General features: G+C 44.0%; 1 protein-coding gene and 1 long non-coding RNA gene across 2 annotated transcripts in view; one reads left to right on the top strand and one right to left on the bottom strand.

Annotated features, from left to right (window-relative positions):
- Positions 1–20090, bottom strand: part of Su(tpl) (Suppressor of Triplolethal) — a 104075-nt gene extending 83985 nt beyond the window's left edge. Inside the window, exon 1 of the mRNA XM_076892985.1 lies at positions 19162–20090. Coding sequence (XP_076749100.1) covers positions 19162–19293 — 132 coding nt within the window. The 5' untranslated portion in view covers positions 19294–20090. The remainder of the gene's footprint in view (positions 1–19161) is intronic.
- Positions 20091–20708: 618 nt separating this feature from the next.
- On the top strand, positions 20709–21295 carry LOC143422406 (uncharacterized). Its single transcript, XR_013101709.1, has 2 exons — positions 20709–20923; positions 21106–21295. It is a non-coding gene; the product is annotated as an uncharacterized LOC143422406 (long non-coding RNA).
- Positions 21296–26345: the final 5050 nt, after the last annotated feature.

Raw genomic sequence — 26345 nt, 5'->3', positions numbered from 1 at the left:
ACCCGCCGGTTTATTTGTTTAACCGGCGATATTTGTCGGGGGATGTGGGAAGCTGGCTAGCTGGTTCGTTGGGTGGGCGAGGTTAACCCTTCCGGTCTAATTGATCGCGTTTCGGCCCGGTGGATTGTTTCTGCCGAGATTTTTATTGGACTACCTCTGGTAATACTCCGTAGACACGATCCATTAACGAGAATCAGACGCTATCGCGATCGAGACGGCAAAGAATCGTGTTTGCATTCAAATCCAATTAACGCTAGCTCGTTAAAAACGTTTATTAAACACGGGGCAGGCTTGAGTAGAGCATAACGATATCATCCCATTAAAAAAAGCTTAAATTTGTATTAACTAATCCACGAAGAATCATTTCTAACACCCCATCAACGATATTACAACGAACTTCCTCTTGTTTTCTAATTGATTTTACTTTCCCTTTCAGGTAAAATGTCCGAGTCGATTCGAAATGTGACTAACAGGCGGGGGTGGCGGTGAATCGTAGAATGAAAAGCCTAGTCGGTTACGAGGCGCGTAGGCGGGAGAACAGAAATGTCACCTCGCAACGGACACCTTGTAATTCGTCATGCCGCGGCGTTTCGCAATCCCGGCATCGTACTTAACATTTTAACGATTTACCTGGCCGTGTGCTCGCGGCGCACGTACTCGCGATCGGTATCGCGGGCCCCGGAGACCGGGTTCGAGAGAGCAGAGTGAAAGGAACGCTGCGAATTAGATATGGAAGACCGGCGCGCGAAGGGTAGGATAAACCACTTCGCTTATTTCGTTTCCCATCGATCCGCCCCGAATTTCGCCTCGATCTACTCGAATCGATCTTCGCGAACTACCGCCATTCAATTTTGAGATTCTCGCGTTGCGCGAGGCGTGCTGCGCGAATTACTTTTCGAAAAGAATGTACAAAGCCCCACCTAGGTTCATCCGCATTTTGCTCTAATCGATCACGGTACCGCCTCTAGACCACGATTATACGCAGACGCCATGTTACACAATACAAAGGCTATAGCAGCGTCGATCGTCTCTCTCTCTCTCTCTGTCTCTTTTATCCAGGCTTCTCGAACGTTATTACGTATTTTTCAACGAGCAGAAATCGAGCGATTCCTCTCTTTCTCTTCTCGATCGCTTCCTGAATTCGAAGCGATCGATCTTTTCTTCTTCGATGAGGTTTATTCAACGTTCCGTCTTCCTAAATATCCCATCCATCCTCTTTTTAATTACTCCTATCGCCGACATCCGTTCTTCGCTATCGTTTTCACCTTACGCTAGTTGGAACAAGTGGCGAGCATATCTCAGGCGAGAAATTACAACGGCGAATCACGATTTCGTAACGAACGCAGATTCCAGGGGGTCCGAAAACATCAAATGACGCATTATCTCGCGCAATCCGCGACGGTTCCGCGGAGAATGTTTGCATTAATGTGACAACGAAGACGGAAACTGGCGGAATTCTGGCAATTCCGACGGGCACAGACTCCTGGGCAGCCTGATTTCTCCACGACGGTATTCGAGGAAGTTCTCGTCGAATTCCCGTTTCGCAGCTTCCCGCGATGATGGTACGTCTACGCTACGTCGAATAAATTAGACGCCTTTTGCCGCCATTACGTCGCCGATTCCGTACGCGCGAGGTATAACGAATAGGGCAGGTCTTGGGAGTTCTCGATCGCGCTGATGGACTTCCTCCGCGGATAATGATAGGCATATTACGCGATATAAATTTATCTAAACCTCAATCCATTTCCCTAATCACTATACTATAATGCTCTATTAAAATTCATACTGTTACATTGGTACCACGCAGTCTATACTTGTAACAATGATTGCTTCCTACTTTTTACTTCCCACTGAGGTTGCTACGATCACACAATGATGCTTTCTCACAGACGAAAAAGTAATAATTACCTAACCAAATCAATAGACCGACTCTTATCCTCGAACGCGAGGACGAGTGATCGTTCGACAATAGTCGATTCCTTCGTTAGGTTTTTCTTTACGAATCGCGGTAGGCGAGAAAGCTCGATATACGAATGACGACCCCCGATCTCCGACCCAAGACGCGATTCTTCGTGAAATGGCAGGGGGCAACGCGATCGGGCGCGCGATCGTTATTCGCATGGGCCACGGACACTCGCTGAAAGTGCACCGATGATAGGCATTTCTTTGAACGGGCCAGGTTCGCTGGTCGTTACCCGGGGCTTCCGTTTCCCCGCGCAAGAACCAATTGAATTTTGCGCCGCGTTTCCCCGTTTACGACCGACTTGTAATCCTGGCCGTAAATCCTCACGGAATTCCCGTGTAACGCGCGCGAGTATAGACCCTTCGACGGCCGCGTTCTCCTCGTTCGAATAGAAACGCGATGGAAGGGAAAAGAGAAGAGAAAAAGAAAGAAAAAAAAACACCGTTTATTACTGGCTAGTGGTGTCGAGGACGACGCGATTCCTGCCACGAGGATCTATTATCGTACGCGCAATTAATCCCCTCGTTGCCTCCGGTTCTCTTCGAGATGACGCGTTTACTGGTATTACGTGGTGAAGTTGAAATGGACTCGCGGGGACAGGCAGTTATTCCGTAACTAGTTTGTTAGACGGTCGCCTTTCACGAATATTTCTTTATAAATACGTTCGAGGTATCCGCGCGCGGGATTCTGCAAATTTTCACGCGAACGTTACGTTCTCCATCACTGGGAGGATCGATCGATGTGAAACGAAGCGGCCAGATAGAGCGACTTCCTTCTTGGACACTCGCTGGGTCCGTGCCTGTATTCGTACGGGTACCAGGCGCCAGAATCCAAGCGATCGTCTCTACGTGGTAATAAATGTTGCATAAGGTATTCCGTACATGACATTTCTAGTTGATACTATGGCTACGATCCTGCATTATTTCCCCGTCTCTTCTGTATTTCAATATCATTATTGTTTTCAATCTAGTTACGTGTTTCGAGCTGCATCTAGCTGGATTTCAGGCAAAGAATATATATATTTATACCTACGCCTGCAGGTCCGTGCTTTCTATTTTTGAAATAATAGGGTCAGGCTAGCGCTACGAGCCTGCGAGATAAAAGATCGAAGATAGAATAAAATAGAGGTGCACCGCTAGGCGGTCTTGAATAGATAACCGATTTTTACGAGTATAAATCAGAACGGAGCAGAGGGTTACCCAGGGGTTATAAAAATGGTAAAAATAATAAAGGGACCATAAACATTTTCAAATTTATACTCCGCGGTGGCTACTCTACATAATTATGGAAGGGACAAATTTCCTATTCCATCCATTACGAGTTCCTAGAGTTCGAAAACCGGGAATTAAAATGAAAAACGCGCGCGCCAGTCGGACCGCACAAACTTTCGAACATAATTTCCCACGAAAGCGAGCCCGCGAGACTTTCGAGAGATCCTTCCGGCGGGCTCCGGAGGTAAGGCAATTTTCGAGCCCCGAACGAGTTTCCTCGAATTATCGCATCGCCGATCGACACGGCGCCGGCACATGGCCGAGGAACACTCGAACTTTCATCGATGGCGAAGAGGAGAAGAGAGGAAAAAAAAGGGGAAAGAACGAAAAAAGAATCGAAGGGAAAAAAAAAGAATGCCAAGTGAACGGTCAGCGACTGTGCATTAAAGCGGACGACATAAACGGTGACTTTCCACCGGTGATCCGGCCTCGAGGAGTAAATCATTTCAAAGAAATTTCTTCGAGCAAGCCCGACCTGTTTCCATCGAAAGCCGGAAGCGCGGCTTCGATCTCTCGCTAGGGGCTGCGTGTTCCGCGTCCCGGCCACGAGGAAACAATCGTCGCGCGCGAACAAATTCCGGTCTCATCGAAAGAAACGTATCCCGTGGCATCCAACCGAGGTTGCGTAACATCGTGACAATTAAAAGTCGCTGCAAATATCCACGGCTTCTCTTTCTTACTCCCCATCGTCTAATCGTTCGATTTCACTGTCGACTCACGCCGCCACGTCTTTATAGAGTTGCGCGTGTGGGCTTCTCGAACGATTTTCTGAGAGAACAGATAAAATGCGTCTTGCACAAGCTATCTATTATATATTTTGTGTGTACCAATTCGATGAAAAGAGTGTGTAAAAAGTGCTAACGAACGCTAACTTTCGACAATGGTATTTTTTAATCGTACGATCTGAAATTTTGTTCGTTACTGAATAAAAGTGAGTAAAAGGGAACCGATTTCTGATCGTTGATCGCGGTCGTTCTCCCTTTCATTTCGAACGAAGACGGGGGGGGAGAGTATACGTTTCATAAATGTAGGTCGTTGTGGTTGATTCCGGTAATTAAAAGTAGTCCCGGTAATCCGATAATCCGGATACAGGGAATCAGTACGCGGATCTGCGCGACGGTCACGCTTCCTCAGTGAATTACCAAAGGCGATGCAAAGTCGATGCTAATCTGAAGGGTTTGCGTTCAAAATTTTACGACCGCGTCCCTGGGTCGTGTCGAGGGTTGAAAACGCGGTTAAACGATACGCCCGCCCCTTCGCTAGCCTCCTCAAAAATTACCCTTCGCACGAATTTTCTAATAACCGTAAATATGTTCGCGCGGCGACCCTTAAGCCAGGGGAATGGAGTCGCACAATGGGAGTCTTAGACTCGATGGAAGCGAAGCGCGTCCAAAATGGCGGACGGCGACGAAAGAAAATTCAATATGTTCGCGCTGCGTTAATAGACGCTGGATGTACGACGATAGGTCTAATCTTTCTATCTCCAAGTAATTACGAAGTTATCGAAACGATATCGCGAACTATCGTTCTACGGAGCTATATCTCCGGGTTACTTCTCTTATTAAAACTTTTAAGTGGAAGCATTACGCACAGTAAAACGCTGATATTCCAATAAGTGATGGAATCGATAATTTCGAAAGTTTCCTCCTTCTAAACTCGAGACGTTCTCAAGGGTAAAGACCGTAAAAGGAATGTATAGAGGATGTCGAGTTATCGACTTCGATCTGACAAAACGACACGTGTATCGATTCTATGACGGATTAAAAGGTATTATATTGAAATTGTATTATCTTCTCGTCGAGTCATAACATTTTTTTTATCCCACACTTGTACTTGAAAGTTGTAACTCGCCTCGGTTACATAGAGCACTTTAGCTACGCTATTAACTATTACAGGGACAATTGTTATAGTCTCAATTCCGCTTCTGCGATTCGTCTTTGAATTCGAAGAACCATAAAACGTGTTACTACTACACCTACTTCCACCCACTTACTTAACCAAGTAGATCCATGGGTACTTTCGTACCCGCCCATACCCACGTTTTTCACTGAAGCGATCCTTTAGTAACGCCGTTCGTTTCGTTTCCTCGATACACCGAGTTCTTGGTAATTAAACGAGATTGTGGCTAATTGCTCGGACGACATTGTACATAAAGGAAGATTTATCCAGGGGAACGAACCATTATCAAACATCGGGGGAAAAAGGAAAAAGATCCAAGAGCACTGTACACGGAACTATACACAGTTATGTGTGCGTTGAGGTTACTAATCTCCTAAAACCACTCTGAACACCGACGATCTTATCCGACGTATTAAAATTCTTCAAGAGAATGCATAAACACACGAGACCAACGGCACCGCAGCCTACCATTTCCCATCGAACGACCTTATAATCCCTCGGATTATTAAAAACTGCCGACACTCACGCGACGACGATAATATCGACGCGACGTTATTTCGGTAATTCCCCCTATAGTCTAAAAATCGTGGATCGCTAAGGTTCGACCGATTTTAATCTTGCAAACGCCGTGGAAATTAATTGAACGCATGGGAAACAGCGACCAGATAAGTAGTAGATGTATGAAAATGGGTTTTTATCTTGTACTCTTTACCTCCTTCTGGTGAACGGTTTGAAAATAACAGTGTTCCTTTATGAGGCGTGCTATCTACTTATTTTTGACCTATACGTAAAACACGCGCCATGGTTGTTGGGCTGATAGCGACTCGATCTAGTCTCACCCTTCGCTGGTTGCACGCGTTATATTCATATTCAATGGGACCGATCGAGGCATCATTATCGAACGCAAAATTAACAATTACGTGATCTACGATAAAAGCTTGCGTTTTAACTCGATACATTACGGTTCTGTAGAGGTTTTCCGTTTAATTTCCCATTATTTCTCTCCAAGATGTGCTCCGTTCACAATTGGGATAGCTGGTGGAATTATTTCAGAACGCGAACGGTCGCGTTCCTGACGAGAAAACGCGTGACGCGAATCGGAACGAGACAGAGGAGAAAATTGAGACCACCCGGAAAATTACCAGCCGAATTATCCCGTTTCTTTTTTAAACAGCTCCTTCCTCGTTCGGTAAATTCGTTGATTATCCGACGCGACGTAACTCTACGCTGGATGGTGTTGCATGAAAATGGCCGGACAATTACGTTCCATCGGGAAACCAGCGGTCACGTGGACGCGATAAACACGCGTGAACCAGCCGGAGAGAGGTCGTACAGTGTAACGAGCACGGCTTCGGTCGATAATCATACCTCGATTAATAACAGTGTGCCTACTCTAACGCGCGATAATTAGCCGTCTTAATTATCACCGCAAGCCAGTTTACCGATCCCCCGTATCTTGGATGGTCACCCATGGTGGTATCGCGTGAAACGAAGAAACGTAACAATTGAATTACTTTTTCCAAACGTTGCGTTTCAGATGGAATTTCCAACCAGATAACGCGTTACCATTTTTAAAACGGAGTACTCACTCGTGTACCGCTTGCGAACAGCCTGTTGTCTTTGGTTTATGGTCTATGAATAGCACCGCGGTAGCATGTGCAGTTTACGATGCGAGAAAATACTTGATTGCAGTTGTTCATTAGGAACGATGACTCGACGCGATGAACATCTATCACTGACGACACGGGCTAACGCTTTGCTTGGACGAGGCATTGGAAGGACAGGTTTTCGTCCATCGCTTGATTCTACACTCGAACCGTTTCACGGATCGTCGCGCTTCCGCGTGTGCTTTCTAAACGCGAGGTGCGAGTATCAGCAATTTTTGCATCGCTTATACTTGATCTTGAAACTTTTAAACGCGTACTAAACCCGATAATATCAAGGGATCGTTGCATAATTAGCAGCAACGTTGGTAAACAGTATTAAAAGCGGAGATAAAATGCGCCGCGAAATTACCCAAGTAAACAGGACATTGAAAAAATCAATTTACAAACGAGAATTTCAACAAGTCAAAGCCGAGGTTGATACATTGCGAATCGCTTGTGAGATACGTGGCCACCGTTTTCTTTCTCTCAACGAAAATAGTAACCGACGTTACAGAATAAATTATCTTCGAGAACGATCACGTCAGCTGAAAACCGAAATTAAGATCCACGCATCGATACATTTTGCAATATTTTCGTAAGAGTGGGTATGCGGGTTAGAAAGTTTAACCATTCGAAATTCCATCCCACGGCAAGACTTCTGAACTGTACGATTGCAAATTTTGTATCTTCGGTTCGAATCCTGCAGCACGTTCGAAGTGATAAATGCAAATACGGGGAACGATCAGCGCGCAATAAAGATCGTAACAGCGTCTGTTGCGCAATTTTCCTTTCTTCAAATTTCCCTCTCCATTCCCGGAGAGCAAATCGGCATCGAGTTCCTGCGCAAGCGTAACGGCCTTGAGACGAACTCTCACAGCACCCCGACGTCCTTAGAGAGAAAGGACGTCCCGAAGGCCTTCCTCGGAGAAAGCATTCCGCTCGCCAAATAACTGCACGACGCTCGCATCGACTCGGCCTGCGAGTCGCGATATATCAACGACATTTTCCCTTCACCCACCTTCATTTTTTCTCTTCTCTAACTTTTTTTTTTTCTAACGCGTTCCCAACTCGCGAGACACCGGTCACGACGGCGTAACACTCTCGCGTGGATCGCGCTTTCGATCAGACACGGTCCTCGTCACTTCCTACAGCCGATCGTTCGATTTTCCGTTCGCCGCTTTGAGTCCCTAGCACGGGCGAAAGTATCGGAAACCCGGAACAACCGCGTTACCATTCCATTGACCGTCACTCGTTCGAGATTCGACCGGTTGCTCGCGTTAACGTCCAGCTTAATTACTCGCACGATGTTGCGACACGTGGATTGTACGATCGAAAATGTACAAAAACACTTGCAATTTGTAGGAATTCATTTCGACGATGTCATCGTTTCTCGATCGTTCGAGTTGCGTTTAACGAAGCGTACGTTCCCCAGGGCCTTAATTAATTATCTAAATCGGTATCGATTCCGCGTTGCAGCTCCTCTCGCAAATCTATCGTGGATCGAGGTGGAGTTTTCCTTAACCGTTCCCGGAAGCTCCTGCATAGATCGATTTCCATCGCATTGAAATTCGCAGCCGCCTCAAGGACGGTGCAATCTCCCGTTTTCCCCTGGTGCAGCTGCAAGGACGCTTCTTCGATGAAGTTCCAATCGCGTTACGGTCCCATCGAACCGCGCCAGATGGGATGAAAAACAAGCGAGACGCGCTCCGATAATGGAACGAGGCGGAATGGGCTCGCGTCGCCTTTTTCGAATTTCGCTACGCGAGGGTGGAAATTGTAAAATACAAGTTCAATTATTTGCCCGTCCATTTTCAATTTACAACGAATGCTAAGCCTGCGATCTATTTCCTTTTTTCTCTTTTCAATAATGGTAATAATAAAAAAAGTCAGTGACCTCGAAGCTGTTAAGAACGAAGGGAAACGCGGAGGCGCGCGTAAGGTCAGTGAGTTTAGGTTTTACGTGTCGTGGAACGTGCTTCAACTCGGCTAACCGTGTGCGATGATTATTGGCCTGGAATCGAGTCGATCCGTTGAGCGAACGGGAACAACAGAAGGCGGAAAATGAAAACCGAGGCGGGTCCAAGTGGATCGGAAGTAACGATTCAGCTGGAAAATGAGTTGCGAACGAAAGACGCCGCGCTACGAACCACGTAGGTTTAAATGGGTTATTTGTTGGAGCTCTATACACCCTTCACAAGTCTCCTATTTAGGTCTTGCGACGCGTTTACTTCCTCTTTTCTTCTCCAACGAAGCGTTCAATTTTTATATAAAATACCCGTGTGTCTCATTTAGGAGATAACGCGAGAGGAAACCTACACGAGATTAAATTTTTAACACCTCGCTTGGCAATGTCTAATATTTCTCGGGTTAACAAGGAGTACTTCGAATTTCGAGTAGTATAATGTGCTGGAAAACACCACGATTCTAAGAATGCGAGTGCTGCTATCCAGAAAAGCGTCAGTAAAATTCTCGAAACGCCATCGAGAAGCCGCGTCGCGTCGCGCAGGGTGCAGAAAAGTCTTCTCGACCTGTCCCGCCCGTCCAGGGTGGTATCGCCCGCAAAGACAAGACGTCGAAGGGAGAAACGGTGCACTCCGATCTGGAAATGTCGCGGACAAAGGGGAGTGCTGTGCGCGCTTATCTGAGCGAATGAAAACATCCTTTTGAGAACGGGAATCCGAGCCGTGGCGTGTGCAGCGGAGAATAAAGAAGTCGCGGGACGTTTTTCAGGACGGGCACGAGAGCTTTGCAACTGCATTCCACGCGGCGGCACTCGCTGGCTCTTTTTACCGGGCTTTTACGCGGCGACTACACGGAATTTACAGTCACAAAGACTGGGACCGATACAATGGAACGGCGCCTCGGATGTGCGTAAATGGTGTACGCGAGCCCGTCCAGGCATTCCACGGATTATTTCGCGTTCCACGCGTCTACGCTCCGCGTACCGATACTCGTTTGCATATTCCGTCAAATTTATCGCCGTTCATCCCTTTCCAATACGTATATCCCCCTCTGCGCTAGGTACGCGACTCCAATTTCGATGAATCGATGCGAGGTTAGCGAGATTGACAAAGGAACTCGAAGCTGTTTCTCTATCTTATTAGTATCGACGTGGCTTTTCGGGTTTAGAGGCTGGTAACGATGAATGGGTCACTGGGAAACGGGGGATGACTGGACGAGGAAACAGAGGAAACGCATTGAACCGCGGACGATCCACAGAAATTGATGCACCCTACTTTTCACGCGCGACTCCCTCGCGAAATAAAGAATCGTTCGGTTGAAAGGGTTTTACAGAGGATGGTGGCCGACTATCTCGTGCGTTTTGCAAACGAATTGTGAAATTCTTATGAGAATTACTGTTTTCGTTCCTGTGCTCTTATATAATTGTCACGTTCTGATAATGCTATTCAGTTGTACTGCTTAAAATTTCAAATACTTGTTTACGATGTCAATGCTAGGAGAGGCGTAGAAAATTCAGTCGAATGCTCCGAAATAACTAATCGATGGATCGATGGAAGAATCGATTACGTGGTTCATTGAAAGTAGCCCTCATGCGTATCGATCCGAGTAAACTCAGGGGTGCAGAGGAAGTAGCTCGAACCGAACGGTTCGATGAAACGCGAATCATCGCACGAATTTCACTTTCACGGCAACGAAACCTTTCTGGCACCCAATGAAATCCCTACCCCCATCGCTGGTAATAGCGTTTCATCAACAATCGATTCTCTAAACGCATCGGACTCTTGTAATTATAACCGCGTGTAACACCGCAGACGTATCGCACAAATTTATCAAGTCGAAGAAATGTAATTACAAGATACGTTGTCGAATGTTAACAACATTACGATGATATTTAAAATAATTCTTTAAGTAAGCCATTTCTTATGCTCGAACGTTATTTGTGCGCCGTGTACGTCTGTACGGAGATAACGAAATGTTGGATATAGCTCGTAGCATAAATAACGTGAAATCAGGCCATTTTAAGGCTTAACAGATTTCAGTAGCGCGCCCACGTTATGCTAATTCTGCGTGCACGTCAAATTTGCGGACGAATGACAATTCATGAAGATAAACGGTGATTCAAGTTATACCATTCGACGTATTATTCTATCACGTCTATACCAAACGTCCAAACACCTAGAAACCCACGCTCCGCCCTTATCTTTCACCTACTGTACTCCTATCTATGCGAATACCTCTATATTCTATACATACATTATGCATAGCATCTGTAGACGGCACATTTTCATAGGAATTCGAAAACCTGTATCCCCTTATCTCTCTTCCCCGACCACATCATTTTACGCGAGCAAACACTGCTATCGCTCGATTTTCACCTATATAAACGCACGGATACAAGCATTAGCGACACGAGACCTCTTTCTAAATTCATCTCTTCCTACTTCGATACGCGAAGGTGAAACGGGGAAATTGGCCACGCGTGCGTTTCAACGACTCGCACGAAACCACCACTGCCGTACTCGTCCAACCCTGAAGCGTGTTCCTTTCGAGTTTGCTCGTTGCAAATTTCTTCGAGCAATTTCCTCTACCGCAGAATACGCATCCGTGTATCCACGCCCTTCTTTTTTCCCTTAAGCAACCAGTGGTAACAGTCGCTCGCGAGTTTAGCCCGCGAAGTACGATTCATGCACGCGTGCATAATTCTTGTTCAGGTTTACCAAATTCGTTCCAGGAAACCAAACGAAAGGAACGGACGGAGGACTGCGTGGAACCGTATGGAATGGAGGTCGAACGAAGGGAAAGGAGGCCTCAATGGCCCCCGTAAAAGAGAACGGCCCTTATTTCTACGTGAATCTCGTCGGATGCACGTGAAACGGGCAGGTGGAGGCAAGCGGCTCGTTTTCAAAGTATCGTTTTAGGCGATTCGGTCTGGACGAACCTGACGAGCGAGTTCGCTTTCTGTCGTCGTCCGCCTTCGACCCACAAGCTCGTCTTAATGTCTCGTTGGAGAGCTTTGGGAGAATTTTCCAAGTTGTATGTTTTTATTGCTTCTTCAAGAAGTAACATACGATACAGCCATCCACTTGATCTATATTTTATCTGCCTGTTAGTATGATAACCTAATTACAGATTAAAAATTCTGTATCTGTCTGGTATCTTCCGATAAAATTGCAAATTTTCACAATTTATTGGAATCGTTTAGCCCCTTAATAAATTCCAGTAAATAGAATTCCAATGGAAAATATCTTTCTAAGAATATCAGCAGCTACGTTATCGCGTCCTTTTCTATTTCTCGTAAGAGCGGACGGTAGTTTTCGTATCGTCGAGCAGCGATCATCGCCGATCTCAGTTGCGGCAGATTCGAAACGCACGAGGCGAGGCTTAATATCGTTCGAGTCCCATGCGTTGTGGTTTCGCTTAATTACGCAACGTACACGCGCACACGGCGATTATTCGTATGTAATTCCATTTCGATTGCACATAAATTTGCATAGCGTACCGTGAACTCTCCACTCGTGTCTCCCCCGCTCTCGTCTCGCACGTGTTACGTTTCCCGTCGATCATTCACGGGGAGCAACGATTTACGCGTACGCGTTGCTCGTGGATACACGTTCGTGAACTTAAAAAAAACCGTGCCGGTGATCAAAGTCAATTTTCACAGACGAGCGGACTGAGCGCAGCCTCCAGAAAAAGCATCCTCCATCTCATTCGTGACATTGAACGGACGGGAAGCATTCGACCTGACGTTGGAGAACGATACTTCAATAAACATCGCTGGCGATCTTGCGGGCGCTCGAATCGAAGAGGAGCTTTTGCGTACGCTTTTTTAACGAATCATAAGTTAGCCAGAAGATGGACCTGAATATTTCTTGAAAAAATCAAAAAAGGAATGAGAACCGCACGATTGAAAGTCTGGTTTTGGTCCCAAAGGATTTTCAAGGCTCTCGAGACCGTTGACATTATTTCTCGAAATGCGCGCTCCCGCCGAGATACATCTCGAGCGTTCACTTTCACCTCGCGCGATTTATCGCATGCCGCGCGGTAAATTCTAGATAACGGCCGGCTCGCACGCCGATTCCGCTCGCGGAGGAACGCGCCGCGCGATCGCGCGTGCTCTCCTTCGCCGTCACGCAGCCAATAACACCGTCTCGCGGTCGTAATTGCATTTCCGGTACGCGCACCAACGCACCGCCGCGTCGTTAAACTCTCCCGCGAATCGTATTACCTAATCGGCTGCTAGAACCGCGGCTACCGTAATAGAATTTACGAAAAACTCGCGGCCAGTCCGAGGAATTTTCATATTTCCGACGAGACGCGTGTATACACACCGAGCGCGTCTGACGTTGAGGGAAAATTTCAGTGACTCAGACGTTTCCAACGCTTCCGAGTAACCCAGTTATATAAAGAATCTAATTTCCTATAATACACTGTCCTTTATTGTCTTAGCTGAAGATCACGTGCAAGTTATAATTTACAATACGCCGCATTGTTCGATCCGGGTGAAATAAATATATTTAATACTATGTGCGAACTGTTTGTATTTTAATCCTATCTGTGCACAAAGCAGAGCGTTTCGTTCATTTCGATGAAACGCGCGAGTGCTCGCTTTTGCTGGGTTTCAAAAATTCGAAGTCCACTATTATGTAATCGAGGGAGTCGTGGCTAATTTATTTGCAAAATTTTATTTATTACGTACCAACGGTTCACGATTACGTAGGCTAATAACGCACGCGCATACTATCCTATTGCTATCGTAATGCGGTTGCAAGTACTTGCAATTTACATTTGGATAAAATTTAAGACGTATTGTCGTTAATGCGTTCATTACAAGTAGTTTAAGTATCTTACGTTACGTACAAATTGCACTTACTAAACAATTGTCGTAATCGCCGGTTCTGTTTAATAGTTGTATTATGTGAACGAATTGCAACTTGAAAAAGCACGTAAAAATAACGTGAGCGGTGAATGGAGGAGGAACAGCCGAAAATAACGTTAATTTACCCAACTAATCATCGAGTGGAAATGCTAAAAGAGTGCATTTTTACGCGACACGCTAAAAATGCATTAACACGTTTCGTACCACGTGGACTGTTTAGTCGTTCACAATGGTAAAGCGAAGGCGAAGAATATTTTGTAACGCGTGAAGTAGAGCACACGCGATGATGATATTTTGGAAAAATTGACTAAGAACATAATTTGTGATTTTGGAGTGCGCAAGTGGTACACTGGGCGATAGAAAGAAGGGACGCGGAGCAAGAAACAAGGAAGCGGCGAATAGGGGTCGTAATAATAAGGAAACGAATCAGCAGGAGAACGGGGAAGGGTTCGAGACGAAGTACATTGCTCGAAATGCGTTCGACAAATTAAAGATGTCGCCACGAAGTGTTTCTACGCCTGTTTCCTCTGGTACGCTCAGCACCGCCTTAAGCTGACTCTATTACACGTATGGCCACTTGAAATCCACCGTGCAGAAGAATCATGTTTTCCGGAACGGAGAAACTTAATTCAAACAGCGTCGAGAAAGGCCGATTTCTATTTCAAGTGAGCAACGCTTCAAAGCATTCCGAGAAACGCGAACGAAAAACGTGAAAACCTTCGCCGTGGCGAACCCGGAATCATAATAATCGACCTGGCGACGAAAATAGCGGATCGTCTGAAAATTTCCATCGAGAAGGAGAAGAAAAGAGAAAAAAGAAAAAAAAAAAAGGAGAAAGAAAGGAACGTGTCCGCACCTCCGTCGTTGCGAAATACCTAGGGACCAGGCGTTTGCTCGTGTTCCGCGAAGAAATCGTCTGCAATCGTCGAAACCGACGCTTTCTAAATGTTCCGCTCGTTAAAAATACGCGAGCGTTGCTTCTCGCTTGGAACCGTATCATTCGGCTCCGATACGACCGCGAGAAATCGACTTTTTTTTCTTCTTACATGTGTGGCGATTAAAGTAATATGCGTGATTGTTCGCTGAAATGATTGGTATTCAGTGCCTGGGAGTTCGGACATGCCGTGCGTGTGGAGTTATTTTATGTACCGGGTGTACGGTAAGTTGTAACACGATCGGCGATCATGTAATTCGCAAGGATCGAACCGAAGAAAAATGTAGAATAAAGTTTTTCCGTAGCGCAAAAAAGTACTGTTAAACGATAAGAAATAACTTAATCGACGACTCCGACTTAATTGATATATCGTTACTTTTTGCTGGCTAAGAAATTTCCGAGGGAATTTCTTTGGATGATTTTAAATGTAATAACGCATCCAATTAATCACGGGTGTTAAAGTACATCTTGCATGCGATCAAGACGTTATTTTAATTCGCGCTACGTAACGCTACTTAACGTCGCTACTCCATTGAAAATGTAATTTCGTTCCACCAAGGATAGACGTACACTCCTTTGTTCCGTCGCACCCGGTATAAACCCGCAAGTGTTTCGACCCTTCGCCTCGGTAGGATTAATTTTCGTGAAACGTCCGCCAGTACGAGACGCCTAATTATATCGAACAGCCCGCTAGTTTGGACGCATCGGTAGTAGGAAAAGCATTTCGCCGGTGAATACGCAGAGGGCAACCGGTTAACGTGCGCGCTACCAGGGGCCATTTCACCGAGCCTTGATTCGAATCACGCTCAGAGGCAATACTTATTCTCGGTTTGTAAAATTTCCAGCCGTCTGCGCGGCCTGTTCCCCCGGATCGTTATTCAAGTTTTCGAGGAACAGCTGTGCTACTCAAAGGGGGCCCCACGCCTCTTTTCTTACGGGGTTATGCGCCACGTATACCCGCCGCCCGTACAGGCCCCGGACTGGCCGCTGAGAGAGTCTTCGAGCCCCTGGCACCGCCTGTGAATCTCGCGTTGCTTTTTAAACAACCCTGCGAGCGCACGTTCTCGTTTAACCCGTGCCTCCCTTCCATTTACTCCTCGATCACGGAGAAGCTCCAGTTCACCGAAACCCCACGAGACAATGCCGAGAAAGTGGCATTTTTTTTTTTTTTGCAAACCGATACGAATTTCAGCAGAGCCATTCGATTATCTCGACGGGTTTCTCCTTTCGGCTCCGTACACGTTATTTACACGCACGTGTAAAACTTTGTTCCGCGTGCGTGCCCACAGTTTCATCCAATCGATAACGGCTCTTAATACTTGCAAATCATTCCATTACCGTTGCCGACTATCAATCGTACTCTAGTTATTCAATAACATTTCTTTTTCCCGTGATGTATGCATAACCGATTCGATATCTTCGTATCCACGCTTAAACTTTCAGCAAACGTCTTAATGTGACGGAGAGAAAAATACATTTTCTATCGATAAAATAATTCCAATCCCTTTGTGCGAGCGGTAAAACGCGCCGCTCCTGTTCGTTCTGCTTCTTTGCGCGCAGACGTTCGCGGTAGAGTGTTGAAATTCAAGGTCAGTACCATCGCGAACGCACAAGTCTCCAGCCTGAATTATTTGATTAGACGGCCGCGAAGATGCTCCGCGCATCCTCCTTCGTCGTAGCTTCGTTCCGCTTTGGCTGGCTGGGAGACTTAACCCGTTCTCAGCCGCGTATCATCGACCATAGATGCGCGACACTGGCCTGCAGTATTATGCAACCGTGCTCCGAGTCACGGAGAGATTCGAGTCCGTTCTCGCGCACGTACACGCGCCACGTTTCGTGCACCACTCCTCTCCTGGTTTCGCGCACACCTTTCGCCATTGAGTCTCTGGTTCCACGGCCAGACCGACCAATTTCAGAGGCCGTTGCGTTTTCCGCGAGCCAGAACGCCCGTGGCTTTTGTTCCAAGATCGAGTTTCGCGCGTCCAAGTCTCGTTCCACGGGGATCTCGGAGGCGTGAATGCGATGCTATTACGTCTCGATTCGTTTCCTTGATGAGCTATAAATAGCAGAGAACCGGAGGAAATCGGTATTTCATACAGATAATTCCCCCACGGGCTCTGAATGTTTTGTTTCCATTGCTTTAACCAGCGCAGTCTATTCCAATTAGAACATTCCTCGACATAGCACTCGTGGCGATAAATGAGATTTTAAATACACCTTTCAGCGGTAACTTGTGCAAGTCGTTTGACAGCCTTCGATTTTATACCGGACTAAAATTAAATGAAATCACAACTTCGTTGCACGACCGTAATTTGTTTCATCGCTGTGATTCAAGTATACCAAGAACGTGAAACGAACAACCTTTCCCTTAAAGACCACAGATACCAAATAAACTGAATCGAATCTGACGCAAAAAGTTCCTCGTTGTTTTTATTCCAACAACATATTTGCTCGACATGCCAAACGTTGACGCTGTCGATTGACGAAAGGTCTGCAAAGGCTGCGAGCGACGCGATACGAAATAGGCAAATTACAACGTCGAAGCCAGTCACAGAGGTAAATATTTGTCCGCACGAAAGGACACGTTGCGCACAAGAGTTTCTGGCGTCCGGCCCCAAGCATAATGTAACTCCGCTTTCCTGATGTGGAACGAATAAACGCTTTGCCGCATTCTGATCGCTATTTCGCGGATTCTTTCTGCTCGCCGCTGTTTATCGGTCTTCTGGCTGTTTGCGCTTACCGAGCAAAATCTTGCCTCGATTGCAGTGGGTGAATTACGTGTTCCCTGTTCTTTTTCTCCTCGACTAATTATACTTTAATGGGTTTTTTATTACGTAGCACTCGTTTAGAAACAGGCAAGAAAATAAATGACATGCGCGTTTTATTCTATCCTTTTGTGAAGACAACCTATGAATTAATAATACGAAGAATTTCTACAGTTTTCTTCTAAATGGGCAAAAATTCCGATTATGGAGCACGTTAATAAACTTGGATCGCAGGAAAATTATATAATTCTGCTGCTGGGAAATATCGAATGAAATGCGACTCACGAGTGTCGAAATTTTTCCGTTCGAGAGATAATTCGTCCAAAGCACCGACGATAAATCACAGTGCTCGCAAATGGTAAGGATAACATATGGAGAAAAAGAATGGCGCTCAAGCTTGACAACTAGAAAAATTCGTCGCCAAGCCCATATGGATCAGACAAAATGGCAAAGTTGCTCTCGAGAATGCATCGATCGAGTATATTAAAGCCTGAATGTCTAAACGCGAGGCGATAGAAGAAAAAAAAGAAAAGAAAAAGAACTAAAAGCAACTGATGATCCATGCAAAACTCGTGCAGTCGTGACATCACGCCTTCGTTTTTCCGATTTTTTCTACACGTGTGCACGCGTGTTAAAGACACGTGCGTGTTTCGAAGCGTTGCATGCACTGCAACCGGCTTCAGCATCGATGTATTTTGACGAAAGGCATACGCCCCTTCGACGACTTTACTTTCGAATCTCGTCCAAGAGGTTAGGATACATCAGGTGGTGCAAGAATCGTCGAATCTGCTGCGATTTTTCCCGCAGCCTCGTAGCAATAACAACATGCGCATGCTTCTTTTCTTTGCTCCGTTCGTTCTCCTTTCGCGTGAAACAAATTCTACGAGAGTGGCGAATAACGCGGTCGAGGTATCGCGGTGAAGCGAGAAACAGATGGTAGGTGAAACATAACCTCTACGAAAGCACGACGTATCCGTCTGGTAACCAAGCGGAGATACTCCGAAATATCTGTTACGATAACGTTCGGATGATAAGGAGAAACTAAAGAAAGTCAGAGACCACAGAAATCACGCAGCACAATACTAAAGGCAGTGACTGGCAGAGATGATTCATCGATTTTCACGTTCCGCGAATGGGAAAAACTAACGCGCTGCCGTTTAGAGAATTCTAGCACGAACGAAGAGTTCGGATGCCCCTCTGTTCGGTATCGAAATTTACTCGCGATCTGTAAACGAATTTATCGAGTGAGCTGTCTTGTCAGTTCTTGTATTACGTAATGTCTATGTCAAACCATACGGATATACCGTATCGATGTGGAGGAGCGAATTAACTCGGGGAAAAGGGCACTCGTAATCGTTCTAAATTGAATCGCATTCGATTTTACTTCCAACTGTTCGCTAGCTGCGAGAGGGGAAAAAACGTGGAGCAGTAAGCAGCTGCTAACGAGCCAACGTGGCCTCGTACGTTTCGTTCTGCTATCTTTTTCTGCTGTTTTCACCGATGCCGTAACACTTATGGCCAGGAATAATAACGTTCATAGAGATTTCCGCGAACGAGCAGCCAGGATAATTGTTCCGTCATTCGGTAGCAACGAAATTCCATACGAAATATGGCGAGCAAGTGACGATCGGGTGTCTTTCCTTGGCACGACATTACGACACATGTACGCACACATGACTGGCTTCGTGACGACGTGCAGAGCCGCGTACGTATACAACGCACACGTACACGAGTCTATACGCTCGCATACACGTACACGGGGTAGAAGCTCGCAATTCTAGCCTATACGTAAGGAGACGAGATCGCGAGGAGCGTGGCACGGAAATGAGAGTACGATTTACTTACCCGATTTCTGAGGAAGTCCTCGATGGCACGTTGCGCCGAGTCGGTGAGTTTCACGAAGATCAGAGACTTGTTTTCGTGAAAATTACTGTGCGACGACAAACCATACTGGACACCTGCCACCAGCGCCGCCATTTCTCTGTCTCTCAACAGTGGGTTTCTCACTCGCACACGTCTCTCCCCCTCGTAAAAGCGCACACAGCTGACGTCCTTGTTGGTTAAACGAAGCACTTCTTCTTTTCTTTTCTTCCTTCTCGTTTTTTCTACCTTTTACTTGTTACCCCGCGATACGAAACGGCGCATACTACGCGTTCAGAAAATACTTGCCGCAACGATACTTTCACTCGCAACAAATCGAGTAAAGACGGAGAGAAAGAGAAAGAGAAGAGAGAAGAAAAAGGTAGAGAGGCACACAGAAAGAAATACGTATGTGTATATATATGTAGAGAGAGAGAGAGAGAAAGAGAGAGAGAGAGAAAGACATGTAACCCCCCCCCAAAATAATAGAGGATCCTCTCGCACGTAGCTCTGGCACACACGCGTTTTCTCTCGTTTCTCGACGCGTTATCTTTTTCACGCTCTCCACCCCTTTGCCACTTCGTTTTACGCGGTCCGTTTTCCTCGTCACGCTTCGAAAGTGGTAGCACCCGCGCGTAAACCACCCTCTCGCACGTTCCTGGTCCTCGTTTTCTCTCAACCGTCACATATTAGCGCACCGATACGTCTCATTTCAGATTTTCTCGCGATTGGATACACGACCGAGGAGAGAGCAGCGCCCGTCGTTTCGCCGTAAGGAACTACACAACTACACTTTCGAACGACCACCTGGTAGGTGGGGCTTACGGGAGAACCGTCAACCAATCCCGATTTGTACACAGATAGCGTGCGACTGTCGACCCTACCGTCCTCGTGCGGTCGCAGCCAGCGATCGACTGACGTTGCACGCTCCTACAGTCCGGTTCTTCGTGTACAGCTGCAGCCATCTGCCGGTGGATTGTACAATCCTGCGAATACAAATTCAAACCAAACAAAGTAAGTATCTATTCTGCTACACTTCAATGCATTTAAATCTCCAGTATTTCATATGTCAATATCTTTATATTTATATTTCATATTTTATATATAATATTATATTTTCAAGGAGATATATTTAGATTTAAGATTTCATTTTCATTTTTCTTCTGTAGTTACGCGTTACTTCTACAATACGTATTTTATCATATTTCCATGTTTACGTTGATTTAGTAAATCAATCTTTCGCAATTACAAAGTGTCTATTGTTTTTTTATTATTCGTAACAGCGTCTTGTTTTCAGGCTAGTACGTATCGAAGTACATATTATGGTTCTATGGTATACCTTAAAATGTTACGTCACGTATTTTCGGTTCATGAATGTTTGTAAATTGCGTCTTATTAAATATGCATTGTGGTATTTCCTGCAAAAATGTGAAAATAATTGATATAAACTGGAATAATAATTCCACCAATCAGAAACGCGATACGTGAAGCTTATGTAATCCAACTGTGCGGCAGCACTGGCAATCCGTAACATAAGTTAGGAGGTTACGTAGTGTTGACAGGAATTGTATATGAAAGTTTGTTATAAAATCCCAAAATGCTGGACAAATTGATACCATCGAACGTAATAATGACATGTATCTCATCGTGGGTCATTTATCAGGTATTGTTCAATCCTCGGGAATATCGTTTATATAATTCCTGGCACATGACTCCTTATGGTTGTTATGCCCACAAAATAGAAAAGGTAAATTACAATATTTCCTGTGCTATTATAACATATATTAATGTTTTATTTGCAAAATGTAAATCGATGTCACAACGTTTGAAACAACATAAATTTGTCCTCTATTTGTTTTTAATTATTTTTATTCATTTCTAAGGTTATGTAGTTAAGTAAATTTTAATAATGTATAATATTTTTTGAAGGAGAAATTGGGACGATTATATAGACCAGGTGAACATCTGACTAAAAGTATGTTTGGCGATACGTCGTAATGATTGAACTATATCGAATGTTTTATTGTTGCTAGTAATCTGAATTATTCTTATTGTAATGATATTAAATGATAAAAAGTCTTCTTAGATATACAATAAACAATGCATTTTTTCAATCTTATTTAGTTTGTATAGCAATTAATAAATGTATTATAATATGTCAGCTAATAGGCCTTGAATCGTTTGGCATATATTATAACATAGTACAAAGTATTCAACTGTTGACCTAAGTACCCACGCAACACAGCGAACCATATAACACTTAAAGAACGCCCAGGATCTGTAATACCACAGAGGTATCACCAGAATTATACGTATTGAAATGCACCAGAACATCACGCGGTGCTGTTCCAGTGCTGATACCTGCCACTGTCATTCATTCATAAATTTTGTCATTCATGAAGTGATGTCACGCGGCACAAGTAACATCACAGTGCTCTTACCGTGACAAAGTTGTGTTCTCGGGATGTATATTTCAATAGTTTTGTTCTAATTTATTTTATATTTCCCACTTTGAAGGTAAGAGAGAGAAAGATATATAAAAAAGTTATAAGAAAGAGTGAGTCAGATGATACCAACCTTACTCTAGTTCTCCTGGCGCTACTCTGTAAAAAGTGCTCAAGCTGGTCGCGCACAATTATTAACAGCGAAGTAACCTATTCTAAAACTACTAGCGTCATCTCTTGGAATCTCTTGTTTCAGCGCTCCTCCAAGAGATGACGCTAGTAGACTTCAGTAGTTTACTTCGCTGTCGATAATTGTGTGCGACCAGTTTGAGCACTTTTTACAGAGATAGCACCACGGATTCCAGAGTAGGGTGGTAGCATCTGCCTCACTCTTTCTTATAGCTTTCTTATATATCTTTCTCTCTCTTACCTCTAAAGCGGGAAATATACAATAAATTAAAATAATTTCTAACTGGTTCACAACTTGTTTTCAAACAATCTGTCCTTATTGTTTATAGAGATCTAAGATGTTTTATATTTATCAAATTACTTTAGTTGAGACATGTAATTATGGTTTAAATTCATTTAATTTCTTTAAAGATAATAATGTGGAATTAAGTGACATTAGAATTATTTATTTTCGCAGTATATACATTTTCCTTCGTAGCATTTCTAAATTTACACATTAAGATGATGCGGTAGAGCATAGTATGTATTTATAAATTTCCAAAATTTCATTGCAAGAATCACAGTTCGTTGTTGAACGTCAAAGTCTTGCACGAGAATATATCATGCTCCTATAATTGAACTTATCATTGATAGTCCAAATGTATCTGAATAATTTTGTATATTTGTTACTATTTTTTATTTACAGGAAAGATTTAATTCAAATTGCAATAAAATATTGTACACTATGTGGATTTTTTTTTACGCAATTTTTAGGCAAAATATGCATGTAACGCGAGATAGGTAAACAAAATTTGTTAGGAATGTCGGATAGGTTTTCTTCATACTCACCTCCTTGTTAGTGGGTCTGGTACTCGCGGTAACTTACTTTTAGCCACCTTCGTAAAAAAAGAAGAAAAAGGATGGAGTTGTGGTAATTACTATCTTAAGTAAGTAAGACTGTAATTTGGAGATGGTTCAGTTTAAATGCCGGTATGTTTTCTTTTATTTCATGAAATGAACGAAGAATAATGCGAGCATAACCGAATGCAACGGATCCTGCAACTAATCTGTAGACCAGAACAGATTTGGTCGACCGTGAGCATCTGTGCGTGCATTTAGAGCACTAACATAGAAAAAATGCAGGCAATGATCGAAATAAAGGTATACGAACACGGATATTATCAATCAAAAAACGACTCCTCCAGATTATCGATCGTCTGTATTCGGCAAATTTCGTACAGCAATTACGGCGGTGTAACATCGAGTCACATCTTAAATTTTATCTAGTAATCCATGATAATGATGATTGTTGAATTTTTTGCCTCTCACGTAAAATTTGCAACGATATGGAATGTGGCACAATGATTCAACGACGATAAAACTCTGGTCAACTTTCCTCGTTTGCCTTTTATTCACGCACAATATCACCTTATTTATACTCCATTTAGCTATTTCAGTTGGTCGATTAAACACCACTGTAACAATCGTTTTCGTAACTCGCATCTCGTTCGCATGTTCATGAATAGCATCGTTAATTAATTCATCCCCTTCGCTGGCTTACACTACATACATATATCACGTCACGCGCATTTCCGAATTTATCGATCGAAACTTGTTAACGTTTGCACACGTCGCCAAACAAAATTACCTCTTTCGTAAAGCATCTTAGGGGTCGCTAATTGGAAACACAAATGATTACTTACGACGAATTTCCTTACAAATAATTGCATCTCTCGCAATATCACGAATCGAACATAACGCGCACTAGTCTGTGATTGTACTGGCAAAGAAAGACTGAAAACTTCGATAAATGTCCGAAGTTTTACAAAACTGACTGCGTATCGCGTTGTCCTGCTAAATCGAAGATGGGACCTGTCATAAATCGTGTTTTTCTTTCCTAATGCACTTGTTTTTCTCTCTGCAATCGCGCGAAGTATATCGATTGAACACGACGAAATCGCTAGAATTACAGTATTATTCAGTAGTATACGTACGCAAGTATAATTTCATGGAAACGGCGATAACAATTATCAGGCTCTAAATTATCGAACGATTAGTCAAATTTAAACGGAAACGAACAAAACGCGCGCGTGAATCGATCGATGAAATAAAGAATTCGAAAAAATACCTGGCAATGCTGGCGTCGCGTGCGTCGATCGATCAAGAGAGATACCATTCTTCAAGGGCAGAAATCGTAAAATCGTGTACACGCGTTCAAAGCTACTGTGGTGATAGAGACTTCAATCATACAAACGATTCAGAGAATAAACTCTTCGTGCAAGTGAACGAACGAAAGATAAACGTTTATTTAATAAAGATCTGGGGTTTGGTATTATAGGTATTATTCTTTTTTTTGTGTTGAATGTGCGTGTTTGACTCTGATACAATTGCTTTTAGGTTCACCTATATATAGGAGGCTGCGCAACGGTGTGTCGTAATAATACTCTTCTTTCTCTTCGTTCGCTTGGTATCGCGTTAAAAATTTTGATAACAACCATGGTACACTTTTTTTTTTGCGAGGACGATGAAAATGTATTCTTTGCTCGTTGAGATATAATTACTTAATAATCACGCAGTCATCCGCATGTACGCACAAAATTACGCGTTCCGTATATTATTATTATTATTTTTTTTTTGTTGCAAATGCGTTTTTTTCGTCACATGATTACAAATTTATCCCTTAATATGCTTTACTTACGAAACACAAACATTCTGCCATTTTTTGTTCTTTAATATATTTGTTAAGTACAATTATATACGCGCGTCGTACGATTTCTCAAGCATAGTATTGTCAACAATTGTGTATATATTTGTTCTTTTTCTTCATTATTATTTTTTTTTTTCCCCCGTTCGTTTTTGTTAAATGGTTTCGTCTGCTACACTGTTCTCACGATACAGCAATCTGGAGTCTGGTATTCAAATGATCTTTCTTTGGTTCTGCGTCCGTGATTGGCTACTGAACGCAAAAGTTCGCGGCGACGTATCGCGCTCACGTCGAACAAGAACTACGAACACTTGACCCTGTTCCGCTATTTTACACGCCCCTTTCCTTTTTCTCTCTCTTCGAATTAGGTGTTCATCGAGAAGAATAATGGATCGAGACGTTCAATCACAGAAAGAAGTATTTACGAGTTTCGCGTTTCTTTCACGACTGTACAAATTTATCGTTTAAACGTTCGTTAATATAGTGAAATGATTTATGGATATGCTTTCTCATCGTGTAAATATAATAATACGTTTTATTACCATCTTTTCTTTTTTTTTTTTTCGCGGCACTTTGCTCCTTTAACCCTTTAGGGACCGTTTTCCTTTCGCGTTTCCGTTTCTTCGTTTCGTTCGCGTTCCCACCTTTCTTTTTCTCCCTATCCCCCTTTAAATTCAAAGTTAGTCAAAAAGTAATGAAATTCATAGACTCTCTCTCTCTCTTTCTAAAAGCTAGCCCTATTATTAAACACTCATCACTAAACACTCATGGCATGCATCACGTTACGTTATAATAATCTAGTAACAATATGCATGTAAATGTAGTAACACTAGAATGATGTCAATTTTACAGAAACAACGTATTTAGGATCGTAAATCGATATCGATCTCTTAAGTAGAATCGAAGGTAAAGCACTTTGAAAACTGAATTCCTCGCGTTGCGTCCCAGCAGGGTTAAACCTTTACTCTCGTTCCGATCAATTCGAATCACCGCGCATGGACATTCGTACGTACACCATTGTGTTTCAAAGCAAAGAGGAAAGAAAAGAGGAAAAAAGAGAGACGTTTGATAACCGCGATATTCCCGTTCCCTCGTAACCGCGAATCGCGTGTAAACCAGCGTGACTCGCGTGTGTACCGTTCTAATAGACCTCACCATCGAACGGCACAGTTGGAACCTAACCGAACATTCCTCATCGTCTCGAATCCCCTCGTTGCTCGTCGAAATCCTCTACCAGATGTAAGTACTTAGCGATTCATTGCCCGACGGATACTTTTGCGTTCTCTGTTCCATTTCTCTGTCCCGATATCATCGTATTCCTGCTGTCCTCCTCGTTACCCTCTACCGATCGGCCATTGCGACGGTGCGTCGCGACGATTGCCATGGTATCTTTCGTTTTTAATTACACACCGACGAGACTCTTCGGACGTTTAACGAGTATAGAGAATAGAAATCGGACTTGTCCTTTAAAAGAGAAAAATACTGTTGCTATTGGGATCGGTGTAATTACGTACGTTTTTCAATGTGTGTCTGTATGCGCGCGGCATCTACTCACGTATCGCGTGCACGCGATACGTGTGTAATGTACTTGTTTCGCTTATGTTCCGTGTGTTCGTACAGATTGTTCCAACGTTCGCGACGTCGTAGAACGTGAACGCGAAAGCGCACTGCTGCGATCGTCGTTCGATGGCAAGTGATTCTAGCTAGATGACTCTAGACGATACTAGATAAAGCCATGTCTCGTCGAATGGTCGCCCCTGTGCGTTGCGTTACCGTCGTACAACGCGCCGGAAACCTCGACGCAGTCTGTACACGCGTGTAAGTGATGCAGTCGCCTCGTCAGGGATGCGAAT

Source organism: Xylocopa sonorina, chromosome 3 (genome assembly GCF_050948175.1).
Source record: "Xylocopa sonorina isolate GNS202 chromosome 3, iyXylSono1_principal, whole genome shotgun sequence".
Classification (NCBI taxonomy): domain Eukaryota; kingdom Metazoa; phylum Arthropoda; class Insecta; order Hymenoptera; family Apidae; genus Xylocopa; species Xylocopa sonorina.
Note: the sequence above shows the minus strand (reverse complement) of the source record. Positions and strands in the feature narration are given on the sequence as shown.